At 37.2% G+C, this 13,957-nt stretch overlaps 1 protein-coding gene across 1 annotated transcript in view; it reads left to right on the top strand.

Annotated features, from left to right (window-relative positions):
* The window catches only part of bckdhb (branched chain keto acid dehydrogenase E1 subunit beta), a 68,882-nt gene that overhangs the window by 10,669 nt on the left and 44,256 nt on the right, over positions 1 to 13,957 (top strand). Inside the window, exon 7 of the mRNA XM_042740427.1 lies at positions 11,721 to 11,818. Coding sequence (XP_042596361.1) covers positions 11,721 to 11,818 — 98 coding nt within the window. The remainder of the gene's footprint in view (positions 1 to 11,720; positions 11,819 to 13,957) is intronic.

Below are 13,957 nucleotides of genomic sequence, written 5' to 3'. Positions count from 1 at the left end.
AGCTGTTGAGTAAAGACATGCTGTTTCTCAATTCTCGCTCTCATTGCTTTACACTGTACATGTTTCACTGAGGTACGGCTCTGTTTCTGTCAAACGCTTCAGCGCAGAATGGTTCTCCAGTTCAATCACGAGAGGAATGTGTCATTCAAATGTGATTCAGTCATGAGAGGAATGTGAAGGGGAGTCATCGAAGTCACTGTTTAATCTATATAATGTTCAATCTTCTGGTGAATGACAGACTTCTTCAATCATTAAGTCTGCTCAAACTCCGCCTCTTCATTTGCATACACTTTGGAGTGCCACACCCACATCTCAACATCCAGTCAGTAACCATTGCATAGACCAAAGTCCCGCCCTACACCTTTTTCTTTTTTGGTAATTCAATACACTTAGAGTTTCTTCACAGTATGTAAGAAAAGATCTGACACTGTTTTCGCTACATTATGACATTATGATCATTTTATTACCATAATACAAGATATTACATTAGACTCGAGATCGTCTAGCTGTAAAGAAGTCAGATCAGACACCATCTCGCTCTTGGTTTGTTCAATTTTATTTTATTTTTTAAATTGCATTAAACTTTTTTTTTTTTTTTTTTTTTTTTGTTACATTTATTAAAAATATATAAATTTAAATTTCATGCATATTATTTATTTTTAATCATTTATTCATTTATTTATTTATTTTTCTGTTTTTTTTCACCTATAGCCCAAACAGTGCATGGCATTAGTAAAAATCAAGGTCATAGGTTTGATTCCCAGTGAATGCATGAACTGATGAAATGTGTATCGAAACATAAGTCGCTTCAGGTCTTGCATGCATGAATGTAAATGGAGAAACAGTCTTTTCTTCCACAAATGGTGTAGTTGCACCATCTCAAACCAGAGGCGAAAGTAACCACTGCCAAAATCTAACCAACCACAATTTGAGCCTTTGGTTATAAGAAGAATATTTGGTGCAGTTTAAACTTGCACAAGTACAAACACAATTCTCATATCCATAAAACTGGTTTATTAATGAAATGAATGAAGAATGGAAAAGGAAATGAATGCACTTTTAAGGAAGCCAATGCGAGTGTGGTTTGCCATGAGGATTAGAACATATTCATCTCCTGCATTAGATCTGCTCTCTGTCTGCTGCTACTCAGACTTATGTGTCTCTCAAGAATTTTGCTGAATGAGTTTAATTTCCTGACTGAACATTGGAGCTTGTTTTAGGATCTTTGGCTCGTTATCATTATTTGGTTTTAATTTTACAGCGGTGCTTTTCTTTTTTTATGCAGTTATTCTTACAAGATGGGAATAAATCATTCGGCATTGAGTTTGTATAGTTCTTAATTTGAAAAAAAAAAAAAAACACTTATTTGATGGTAATGTGGAATTTTCCAATTTCCACTTTGTCTTTTTTTAATCTGCCATTGCCAACATTGAAAGTAATGTCATAAATTGTAACTCTGGCAGGTTTAGTTGGCCGTAAATAAGGTGTTGATTTATTACATGATATTTAGAAGTTCACAGCACCTTCTGTGTTGAATTTGGTAGAATTTTCTGAAATATATGTTAGCGGTTTATAAATCATTCATGTGGAGGCGAACTTTGCTGTGCTGTGTTTTTTGTTGGTTGCTAGGTTGCTGCTGTGTAGTTGCTAATGTGTTTTTAAAGGTGCAGTAAGTGATTTCTGAGAAACAATATTGAAAGTCGATTGGACCGAGCACCAAAACACACTTCTAGCCAATCAGCATTAACCTGTTAACCTGCACCCAGACGCCGGCGTCCTCAACTCGCCTTGTTTGCACGTGTGAATATTTACGAATAGATTAAATGAAACGGGACAAATTTAATCTTGACAAACTATATATCATTATAAAGATCTAAGCATCAAGCGTCGACGACAGATCACTGTTTTTCAATGGAAAGCTTATAAAGAATGTATTTGGTAAATTTGTGTAAGCAGTACACATCAAAACATGAAGAATGAAAACGCAGTACATACCAGATTCGTCGTAATAACGAGTCATAAACACGTCCACAGCTGTAAATCCCAGTTTGGTTAGAATGGTAAGGGTCCACTGAACGACATCTCATGGAGCACGTTTAGTACAACGAAGCAATAAAGTTGTAATATGGATGATAATTCCTTTGTTTACATTTCAGTTCTTCAGGGACAGTATTGTTTGTGTCCGTTATGGAATAACTCATGCTCAGAAACTGTGTCTTGGTAGTAAAAAACGGCATGGTTTTGTAGCGTACAGTGTCACAAAAGGAACGAGACAATCCACCAAAATAAAAGTGAAAGATAAGCAGAAGATTGTTTATTTTAATTCTGGCGCTCTCTCGTGACGGCTCGTGACCCGCGCTCTGAAGCACCTGTCATCTGATGGAAGCGGAACTTAGCGATCGCCTTTTTCTTAATTTTTTTTATTTTTCAACATTTTTCTTATATGTGTGAGTGTGTTTTATGTTGAATGTGCCTGTATCTGCATGATTACAATCTGTTTGAGCGCAAATCAGCTCGCTATTACTGTGTAATCCCAGCTATCGACGTGAACGCCGTCTATATGAATAGAGTGTGATTTATTGACTTTATGGCGCATTTGGCCATCAGCACGTATTTTCACTGTAATTCATTGTAAATGCTGCATTTCTAGCAATCTCAGGATGTTCTGTAATTGGCATACAAAGTTAAATCTTTTTTATTTTTCTTACTCAAATTATTCTTATTGTATTTTTCTAGTGCTCAAATAAATCACTTATATCACTTATATTAGATGTCTAAGTTTCTGTCTAATGTTTTATAATTGAAAAAAATATGCAGTGGTATGTTTAATGACTAAAATAGTTTGTAGAACCCTTCAATACAGTTAAAGGTAAAGGTAAATATTTTTTATATTTGGGGGCTGGAGGGGACTAGACATAGTCTCAGAAAAATGGTTGCAGGAATCTCATTTTTCATGGTATCTCCTTCAGATTTGAAATAGAAACTCATGAGACTTGTGACTTTCAACCCATTACTTTTCTAGATTGCTCCAGGACTGATTTCATGTATTTTTATATCAAATAAAAAAATTAAATGTGGTAAAAAAAAATTCAAGGCATTTCAGTGTCTATAACTTTTAATATTTTTGAGCATTATCAACTCTGGTTGAACAAAAGTACAGCCCAAAGGGTCTTCTTTCCAAAGACACCAAAATTATGTGTGTAACACACTGAAGTAAGGAACTGTTACAATTTTAAGTTAGGTAGCGCACTTTCAGCTGTGAGTCCCATAATGGGGGTGCTGGCTAACAGGTTAAGGGGCGTGTCCCATTGTGATGGGGGAGGAGAGTGTGTCTATAGCATGCATAGACAAAAATAATGTGAACACCCATTTTTACAATTGCATAATTACTCTCCCTCATGTCCTTCCAAACCCATAAGATCTTCGTTCACCTTCAGAATGAAGGTTAAGATATTTTTGATGAATTCCGAGAGCTCTCTGACCCTCTATAGACAGCGACGCAACTATCTCGTCTATGTAGGGTCCGGAAGCTCTAGGATTTCAACAAAAATATCTTAATTTGTGTTCCTAAGACGAACGAAGGTCTTACGGGTTTGGAACGACATGAGGGTGAGTAATTAATGACAGCTTTCATTTTTGGGTGAGCCATCCCTTTAACAGTCCATTTATTTGGTGTTTTAAGCGCAACAGTCTTTATGATCAGGACTGTGAACATGAAGCATGTCAAGACTTCATCAGTAAAGAAGATATACGATAGAAAACCAAACGTGACAGGAACAGTCAAATACTTAGAAGAATTGAGACCAAACACCACAGAATCGCTGCAAATGTCAATATCCACCTTGAAGATCCTGTTTCCACAAAAACCGAGCACAATAAAAGCAGCATCCACGAAAGAGCTGACTTCAATCAGAGACACCAATGCTAAAATGAGAAAAAGATGGAGTGATGATTATAAAACCTGGACAGTTGGAGCAACAAGATGAACTTCATCATCTGCCCTGGCCAGACAAATCACCTGACCACTGTAGACAGTTTTGAAGAGAAGAGTTAGACGCAGATTCCCTTACATTCAACGTTTCTGAAACAAGATGACATTCAGCTGGAGAATATTCCAAAGCCCTATGAATCTATTCTGAGACGGCCAAAGGTTGTATTAAATGCAAATGGTGGTAAAACACCTTAGTTATGAAATACTGCCTGTTCCGCAGGTTTTCACATTGTTTTGTTCAAGCCTTGTATGTTTCCCCGTCTCTGAATTATCTTTTTATTAAAGAGTGGTTTAATCATTAGTTCCTGCAGTATTTTTTAAATGACAGAGCACTTGTCAGCTGAAAACACACATCAGGCATCCAACGGTCTACCGCTAGCAAGAGTCTGGAGCATTAGTGATGCGTTTTTACTAGACTTCATCAATCACTCGAACCCTGGGGTGAAACCTCTGAACCACACACTAGTGAGCTCAGCCTGAACCGCTTTCCAGTCAGTGTGGTGTGTAGCTTTATTAATTTTATTTTTGGCTGCAAGAATCTTGCTGGTGTTGGAATCCAGAAACAGGCTGTGAATGAACAGTAGGTTACTCGGAGTTGCATTTTATTAGGGCTGTCCCTCTAATAGTCGACTAAACGTTAGTTGATGAGAAGGGGCCAAAACTGACCAAATTTGTATTAGTCGGGTAGTCACAGAAAAAAACACCTGTCAGTTTCTGTAATGGACAGATCGCTAACGGTTGGTCATTGTGGTAATTACAGTATATTGGGCAGGAAATCCAAACTTTCACACCGTTTACCGAGTAGCAACTTATTAGGTTCATATCCAAGTGTTTGTGCAGATTGTCGAAGCTGTTAGTGCAGTCACTGGCACTGATAACAATGGAAACAATAAAAAAATAAAAATTAAAATTAAATGCTGCCAATTTTGCGCATTCAGATTGGAGTAAGACATCATTCGAAACTATAAAGGGTCTACTTTTAATTGTATACTCTCACAATATCAACAAATCATTGTGCTCAAAGAAAACAAACTGGATGTGCTTTCTGCCGTCTCGGTCTCATTGAACTGGAGCGCATCACAAAAATGAACTGAAACTCTGTGTATAGGCTTCCCTCAAGCACCATGTGTGCACTTGAGTGCATAATAGGCTGTATATTAAAGGCTCATTAGTTCCCCCAGTACATATTTGAGTTATAAATTGTAAATAAGCATGCAATTAGATGAATAACGGAAATCGCTTAAATGAACATCTACAAGTTTGCTAGAAAAATTGTTAGTTTGGGACAGCCCTAAATTTTACACTCTAGTAGTTGTAATGTTGTGCACATGAGAGATGGGTGTCTAAAACATTCTAGGCATGGTGTGCTGTGCATGTTTGGGTCAGATGTTGTGTAGACCTTCAGCTTCACAGTCCACCAGTTCTGGTAATTGAGGGCAGTAGTAAAGTTTAAGCAGACCTTTCATTCTCTTCAGTTACAATTCACAACATCTTGGCAGTGTTTCATGTCTGTTCCATTTCTTGCTCTTGACCAGTATGTAAAAAGTTTTATTACTTTACTGGTTTATGTTTTTAGAGGTTGTTATTATCAGATGTGCCGCAGGCAAACTGCAGTAAAATCCTGGAGTGGTTTGCTATATGTGTAGCTGCTAAACATTACTTAAGGGTTCAGAGACGGTTCAAAGAATACGATGGTTTCTATAACCCTGTGGGCCAAAATTCTGCGATCTGGTAAAATTCTCACTATCGTGACATACGAACTGAATTGCTGCTAAGTTCAGTGCAATGTAAAGAATAATTATACGTTAAATCTTTCAAAATATTGCCAAAATAATTGAATACTTTTCCAAAAATATAGCATTGAAACTTCTATAGTTTTTAATAAATTTTTTGAATTGCCTTTTTTTTTTTTTTTAATGCTCAGTATTATTATTATTATTTTTTTTTAATTTTAAGTGTTTTAATATTTTTACATTGTATTTTTTATTTTTAAATAATACTATTTAGATCTTTTTTTTTTTTCTTTTTTTTTTCAGTTTTAGTTTACGTTTTGATGCATTTTATTTCCAGTTAGCAATTTTCAGCTTAAAAACGTAAAAATGTTTCTTTGGCAATGAACTGATATAAATTTTTTCATCTAATATTTTTATTTTATTAGCTTCTTCAGTTAAAGGAGCCGTATGTAGGATTGTGGCTTAAACTGGTATTGCAATCACTATAAAAATACTGTAGAGCGGTGTATCCCCTCCCCCCACCCCCTGACTCGAGGTTGCCAGATGAGCTGCATCCAATGGCAAGTGACGAACAGACGTACACAGTAAGTTTTTTTTTCTCTGTTAATTGTTTATGCTTCATGAGAGATATTTTGATAAGTAATTATGTATTTAAAAAATGTACTAATTGTCATTAGTTAAATATAATCGTAAAGATGTATGCTCGTATGTGACAGTATAATCGTAAAGATTTATGCTCGTACGTGACAGACAGAACGGTAACTGTTAGTCTAGGCCAGTGCTTCCCAAACCTGTCCTGGAGGCCCCCCTGCCCTGCACTTTTTGTATGTCTCTCTTATCAAACACACCTGTTTCCACTCATCAGCTCATTAGTAGAGACTGCAAGAACTAAACTGGGTGTGTCTGATTGGGAGACATATAAAATGTGCAGGGCAGGGGGGCCTCCAGGACAGGTTTGGGAAGCGTTAGTCTTAACTACTGTCTCAATTACGTTTCAAATTGCCAAAATGGGCGTGCTATTGTTGTTGTTTTCCTCAGCGTCTCAGCATAATGACAGAGAAACGGGCTTCTGTAATGCATCGCTAATGTTAGCATACGTCCATGTGAGCTAACGTTGTTACTTTGCACAAACATGCATAACTTTGTTCGACTGTCATGAATATATGAAATGTCCATTGACATCAAGTACAAGTTAGCCAAGCATGATGAATCTTACCTGTCCAGGAGAAAATTAGCAACGTTGGCGTCTGTGTTGTTCAAATTCTTCTCCGTTTTCAGCCGTCTCCATCTTTCAAAAGCATCTCCAATACAAATTCTGGTTTTATTTCGGACTTTGTCATGACGAATTTCTGAATTATAAACGAGGTCTTTTTGATTTAGTAACATTAGACATTTTTATCCGACTGGAGTTAGGGTAGGTTACAGCAAAGCTGGCAACACGGATCCCGAAACACTACTGACTTCGTGATTGGTAGATAGGTGGAGGGAGGCGCGTCAGGCCAAAACACAAAATGACAACATCAACATCAGTTGAGGGCTGCAAGTCCACTTTTTAAATGACAATATCCTGGCCAGACTACTGTTGTCAGTGATATGAGTATTTGAAATGAACATGATTTCTTAATGTCTAGCGACACATCAGGGCCATTTTATGATTAATTGAAATAGATTTCTTACATACAGCTCCTTTAATAAAAATGTTAGTTAACAATAATAACCCTGCTACTGACATTGCCAAATAGAAAAAGTAACTGTTAGGATCATAAGATGCATTAAAAACAAACTTTCTCAAGGAAGCTGTGACCATCTGGATCTGTGCTAGATGAGCATTAGCTTTAATACTTATGTTTTTATTTATCCAGATCTGCAGTCAACAAATTAATATGGCAGAAAAATGCCAGAAAATGCTACTGTACATGTGAAACCTTAAAAGCACACAGTTTCCGCTCCCGCTGGTTTTCCAAAGAAAGTTTTTACTTCTAGTACAGGCCAAAAATAAATGCATGCTGGTATAGAAAAGATCATAAAGAGTTTTCACAAGCTTCTGTTTCTAATTCAAAAATACATTCCTAACATCAACTTCAATGATTTTCGGCTAAATTACTTTAAAACCTCATTGTCAGAACATTCAGATTTCCCAGAAGACCACAAAGACTATGACTTCAATGAGCGTATAAACTGGGATGAGGAAAATGGCTCTAATTAAACATAATGTAACCGTAAAGATAATTCAGCATTTAGGATCAAAAACAATGACACGAGAGGTGACAGCTGTGAAAAGTTATTTCTTCACTTGTGCTTTATTTAGCTAGTTTCTTTATCTTGTGTCTTACAAAACTGGATGCAAATCCTTACTTTTTCAGTACTGCCAGTATGAACAGATCTGATGGACAGGAAGGGTTTCAACTGACGTGTCCAAAAACATCATGCATTCATTTTGTTTCATGTGCTTTCCCCTTTTTGCATACAGTAGCTGAGCAATACAACAGTTCCCCCCACAGCTTATAGATTTAATCTTGTAAAGCCTACTGTATTTGATGCACACATTTCTAAGGCCTCTTAATGAGCAACATGTTCAAAACTTAGCTGTTAAACCCATCACACACAATCTGCTGTGTATCTTCTGATGTCTGATTGATAGTTTAGAGATCTTTATCAAGTAAAAGCTCATTTAGTGTACTCCTTCAAACTTCTGCTTCCAGCTGGTGCTTCATTTGTCTTTCTGCTGTCAAATCTGTACTGATTTATATCAAGTAGATGCAAGAATAACTTCAGTAATATTTCCAGATGAACACTTACTGGACTGAAGCTTGATTCTCCATCAATCAGTTTGTAGAAAAGTCAAATGAGTTCCAAATCTGATCATCAGTTTGTTTATCTCTCAATCATCATTGGATGTCATTGCATTATTTGTTTTGATCATCAAACTAAGCATTTAAATATCATCATAACTCATGTTATTGGAGATATAGAGTGACAACTGATATTTTTATTATTTCATGTAAGTATCTGCTGTACTTTAATAAAGATCTCTTTGATTTAGATTCCAAGCATCAGAATTTCCTCTTGCTTTCTTGATCATATAAATATCAGCATCTGCACCAAATTCCACCATATTTGTGACCTGAGATATTTTTTTTATTCTTACTGTATCACACTATTTGACCCATAAAACCTGATGTATCAAATATGATATTCAACAAAAAAAAAGCATAATTCTCTCTCCTGTTTTTTTTTTTTTTTTTTTTTTTTTTTGGTGAAAGGTGTGATAAATTGTTCTATTTCCTAATTAAATTAAAAGAAAGTTTATAAAGAAAAAGTAAACAATTACTGGGAAAAGATATTATGACTTTATGAAAGAAATGTTGGCTACACTTTAGAAAAGTGAACATATATTCACTATTAATTAATAGTTTTCCCTAAAAAAAAAAAAAAGCTTATTAATAGTTTGTAGGTAGTTGTTAAGTTTAGATCTGCAGTTTAAGGATTAATGGATCTAAAATATGGTCATGCAGAATAAAACATTAATATGTGCTTTATAAGTACTAATAAACAGCCAATAGTTTAGAAGTATGCATGCTAATAAGCAGCTAGTTAATAGTGAGAATTGGTCCCTAAACTAAAGTGTTACCAAAAATTTTATTTGTGTAATGTATAAAATGAACAGTGGTGGACAGTAACGGATTAGCTTTACTTCGTTACTGTACTTAAGTACATTTTTCAAGTATCTGTACTTTACTGGAGTAGTTTTATTTTAAGTAACTTTTACTTTTACTTAACTACATTCCAAAGCATAAGATCGTACTTTTTACTTCACTACATTTCATAAAACATATCGTTACTCCTTATAATAAATCACGTGCTCTGAGACGCAGAAGCGGTGTCTGATTTACGAACTAACTGATTCTTTTCAATGAACCTTTTAAATCGGTTCGCAAATCGCAACAAACGATTCATTCACGAATTAGAATGATCTGATTGCAGCTGTTCTCGAGTCTACAACTCACTGATTCAAATGAAACCGTTTAGTGCGAGTCTCCAGTGAAATGAATTCAGAACTGGGAGATCTTGTGAGCGCGCGCGACTGATGCTGCCAAAAGTAAGTTAATAATGTTGAATTTTGAGATTAATTATTGTAACTGAAAATCATATTTAGGTCAAAATTGTCAGTTGTTTGTGAACTAAATCTTCTGTAAAGGGTGATTTATTTAAGCCCACTGAAATGCTTGAATGCAAACACATCAGCATCTGTGCCTCTTAGGTCAAAAAAACAAAACATTAAATTAACAAGGATTAAATAAAATAACTAATGCACGTTCAAATTCCCCGCTGCCATAACATTAACAGTTCTATTAAAATGCTACGCATTTAGCCCTATGTGACGTCTGTTTTTATATTGTTTATCAACAGTATAAACGTTTATATTGTTTGAATTAACCACCCAAGTAAACAGATATGAATGTTTATTCATAACCATACTGAAAATAAGTAAATATTGGAAGCTGATGCTATCTGTCTAGCTAACAAGCTTGCTGGTGCTAAGTTGAGGTTATTTTTAAAAATAAAGTCCAAATATTTTTATTCAACCACCTAGATATATTATATCTGGGGGAAAAAGAAAGCATGTGATGTTCAGAACATGGTAACTACAGTAATTATCAAAGTGGGAAGTGATGCCCTCTGGGAGTATTTGACCAGGAGTGTTTTTACACCACAAGGTTTGAGAAAAGGTTCTTCCCAACTTCAGGCCTTATTCTCATGTCATATATAACTGTGATGTTCTGCAGAACAACAAACTTTAAAACACTTTTTTTCTTACTGGTGAAAATCTGATGATCAAATGTGACCCTGGAGCACAAAAACAGTCTGAAGTCTCTGGGGTTTATTTGTAGCAATAGCCAAAAATACATTGTATGGGGTCAAAATGATTAAGTTTTTTTTTTTATGGCAAAAATCATTAGAATATTAAGAAAAGATCATGTTCCATGAAGAAATTATCTAAAAATAATACTCAAAATAAATAAAAATCTTATTTTTTGATTAGTAATATGCATTGCTAAGAATTCATTTAGACAAGTTTAAAGGGGATTTTCTCAGTGTTTAGATTTTTTTGCACCCTCAGATTCCAGATTTTCCAATAGATATCATCCTTTCCTAACAAACAAAACATCAATGGTAAGCTTATTTAATCAGCTTTCGGATGATGCCTAAATCTCAATTTCAAAAAATGTACCCTTATGGTTTTGTGGTCCAGGGTCACAAATCTGTTTTCTCTCAGGTACATCGCAGTGTAAGCTTCACAGTGAACATTACTAGATCACTCTTGTCAGCGTAGTCCATATCAACAACAAAAATATATCTTGACTCCATGTAGTGGTTATGTAGTAGGTATTTTGAGCAGTAGGATTATAAAAAAAAATATGTGCTAATATAAAATTAAGTAGCCAGCCTATATAAAATTGCAAAATAAATCTATCTATCGGTACTTTTTTACTTAAGTACATAAAAAATCGAGTACTTTTGTGCTTTCACTCAAGTAAAATTGAAAAAGGAGTACTTTTACTTTTACTGGAGTATTATTTTATTATACGTATCTGTACTTTTACTCAAGTACTTGATTTGTGTACTTCGTCCACCACTGAAAATGAATGAATGGAAAGACATAATAAAGTATAAATAAATTACCAATTTTTTATATATATATAAAAAAAAAAAAAGATTTTTCAGTGACACTATTAACTAGTTGCTTATTAGAATGCATATTAGTAGCTGTTGATTAGTACTTATAGAGCACATATTAGTGTCTTATTCTGCATGACCATATTTTAGATACTTAATCCTTAAACCCCAGACCTCAACTCAATAACTGCCTTACTAACTATTAATAAGCAGCACATTAGGAGTTTGAGGTCTCTTAGTTAATAGTCAGTGTGTGTTCCCTAATCTAATATTTTCTGACGATGTTTAATATGCCAGGCTTTGGTTGTGTGTTGCAGTGGAGCAGGTGCCCACAGAAGCCTATCAGATCCCGCTCTCGCAGGCCGAGGTGCTGCAGGAGGGCAGTGACCTCACGCTGGTGGCCTGGGGAACACAGGTACGTCTGTGAGAACAGCTGCTCCTCCGGTGTTCATCATCGGATTAGGATCTCAAAAGACCAGTTACAGGTCAGGGGGAGTTCACAAATAGGCTTGTTTCTAATGAACAGTGCTCTCCAGTTTCTTTTCATTCATGCCATCGAGACTTCTTACATGAGCGACACAAACCAGGCCTTCAAGATGAGAAATTAATACTTATGATGTATGCTACAGTTAAAAACATTTTATTTTTTTAATACAGAAACAGGTATTGAACTGCCAATGTACTGCCTTATGTACTGTTCTCTGTGCTCCACTTATAATGCTATCAAGATTTTTGCATAAAAAAACGTCGTAATTTAGAAGTAATAAGCTATTTTCTGTCCTGTTTTAACCCCCTCATCAGAACGCTGTGTGAATAGGAGGATCATAGACTCAGAAGTAAATGCCCACTGATATGATTGGCTAACGGTTTTGTATGTTTAACAGCCTTAATAGCTGGACTCTGAACAGAAAAAGCAATAGTGATCACATAAAGAAAATTAAAACACACACTTGTGTTGAGACATGACTGTCGGATTCAATATAATCAGCACAGCATCAATTTTTAATTTTCAGTTTTTCTGAAAATCCTGTCAATTTGTGCCGTGTTTGTAAACGAATCCGCGGTAACATGAATTGAACAAAGGACCGAGTTCTTACTGACGCGTTAAAAATACTATTTTTCCACAACTTGACACTACACAGCTGAGGTTCAGAGTTCAGTGGTGCATGGGGGTAAAGAGGGGAGGTGGGGCAAGTTCGGGAGCGAGTTCAGCTTCCTCACAGCCGGATGAATGAAGCTGTCCTTCAGTCTGCTGGTCCTGGCCTGGAGACTCCGCAGTCTCCTCCCTGATGGTAGCAGGCTGAAGAAGCTGTGTGACGGGTGAGTGGGATCACCTGCGATGCAGAGGGCTTTTCGAGTGAGACGGGTTCCATAAATGTCCTGGAGGGAGGGGAGAGAGACACCAATGATCTTCTCAGCTGCTCTCACTATGCGTTGAAGAGTCTTCCGGTAGGACGCGTTGCAGGCGCCATACCACACAGTGATGCAGCTCGTCAGGATGCCTCTATAGAAGGTGCACATGATGGGGGCCAGGGCTCTAGCTCTTTCTTAGTTTGCGGAGGACGTAGAGACGCTGCTGTGCTCACTCTCTCCACAGTTGCACCGTTGATGGACCGTCAACAACAATCTCCTTCGTCTTCTCCACGTTCAGAGAGAGATTGTTGTCACTGCACCACCCGGCCAGGTGGCTCACTTCTCTGTTGCTAATGAGACCCACCACAGTCGTGTCATCCGCAAACTTAATGAAGAGGTTGGAGTTGAGTGACAGTGTGCAGTCGTGGGTCAGCAGAGTGAAGAGGAGGGGGCTCAGCACACATCCTTTGGGGGCCCCAGTGTTCAGTGTGATGGTGCTGGATGTGTTGCTGCCGACCCGTACTGCCTGAGGTCTTCCAGTCAGAAAGTCCAACAGAAATGAAAATCTGAAATCTATGAACAGCATTCTGACGTACGAGTCTTTTTTTTTCTCTAGATGTGTGAGTGCTGAGTGGAGGGTAGTTGAGATGGCATCATCGGTCGACCGGTTGGACCGATATGCAAACTGGAAGGGGTCCTGGAAGGGGTCCAGGGAGGGGGGGGGGGGGGGGCAGACTTGATGTGGTGCATGACTAGCTGTTCAAAGCACTTCATGAGAATGGGGTAAGTGCAACAGGACGGTAGTCATTGAAGCAGGATGGAGACGGCTTCTTCGGGACTGGAATGATGGTGGTAATTTTGAAGCATGTGAGAACAACAGCCTGACTAAGTGAGATGTTGAAAATGTCTGTGAAGACATCAGTGAGTTCTGCTGCACAGTCTCTCAGTACATGTCCAGGAATGTTGTCAGGACTTGGAGCTTTGCATGCATTGATCCTGCTGAAGGATCTCCTCACGCTGTCCGGGGTCAGCGTCATCACCTGGTCACCGGGAGGAGGTGGAGTCTTCTGTGCAGTGGTGCTGTTTTGTGCCTCAAAGCGAGCTAAGAAGGCGTTCAGCTCGTTCAGCAGAGAGATGTTGCTGTCACAGGTCCGCTGTGGGGGCTTGTAGTCCGTAATGGTCTGTATCCCCTGCAACAGGC

Source organism: Cyprinus carpio, chromosome B16 (genome assembly GCF_018340385.1).
Source record: "Cyprinus carpio isolate SPL01 chromosome B16, ASM1834038v1, whole genome shotgun sequence".
Classification (NCBI taxonomy): domain Eukaryota; kingdom Metazoa; phylum Chordata; class Actinopteri; order Cypriniformes; family Cyprinidae; genus Cyprinus; species Cyprinus carpio.
Note: the sequence above shows the minus strand (reverse complement) of the source record. Positions and strands in the feature narration are given on the sequence as shown.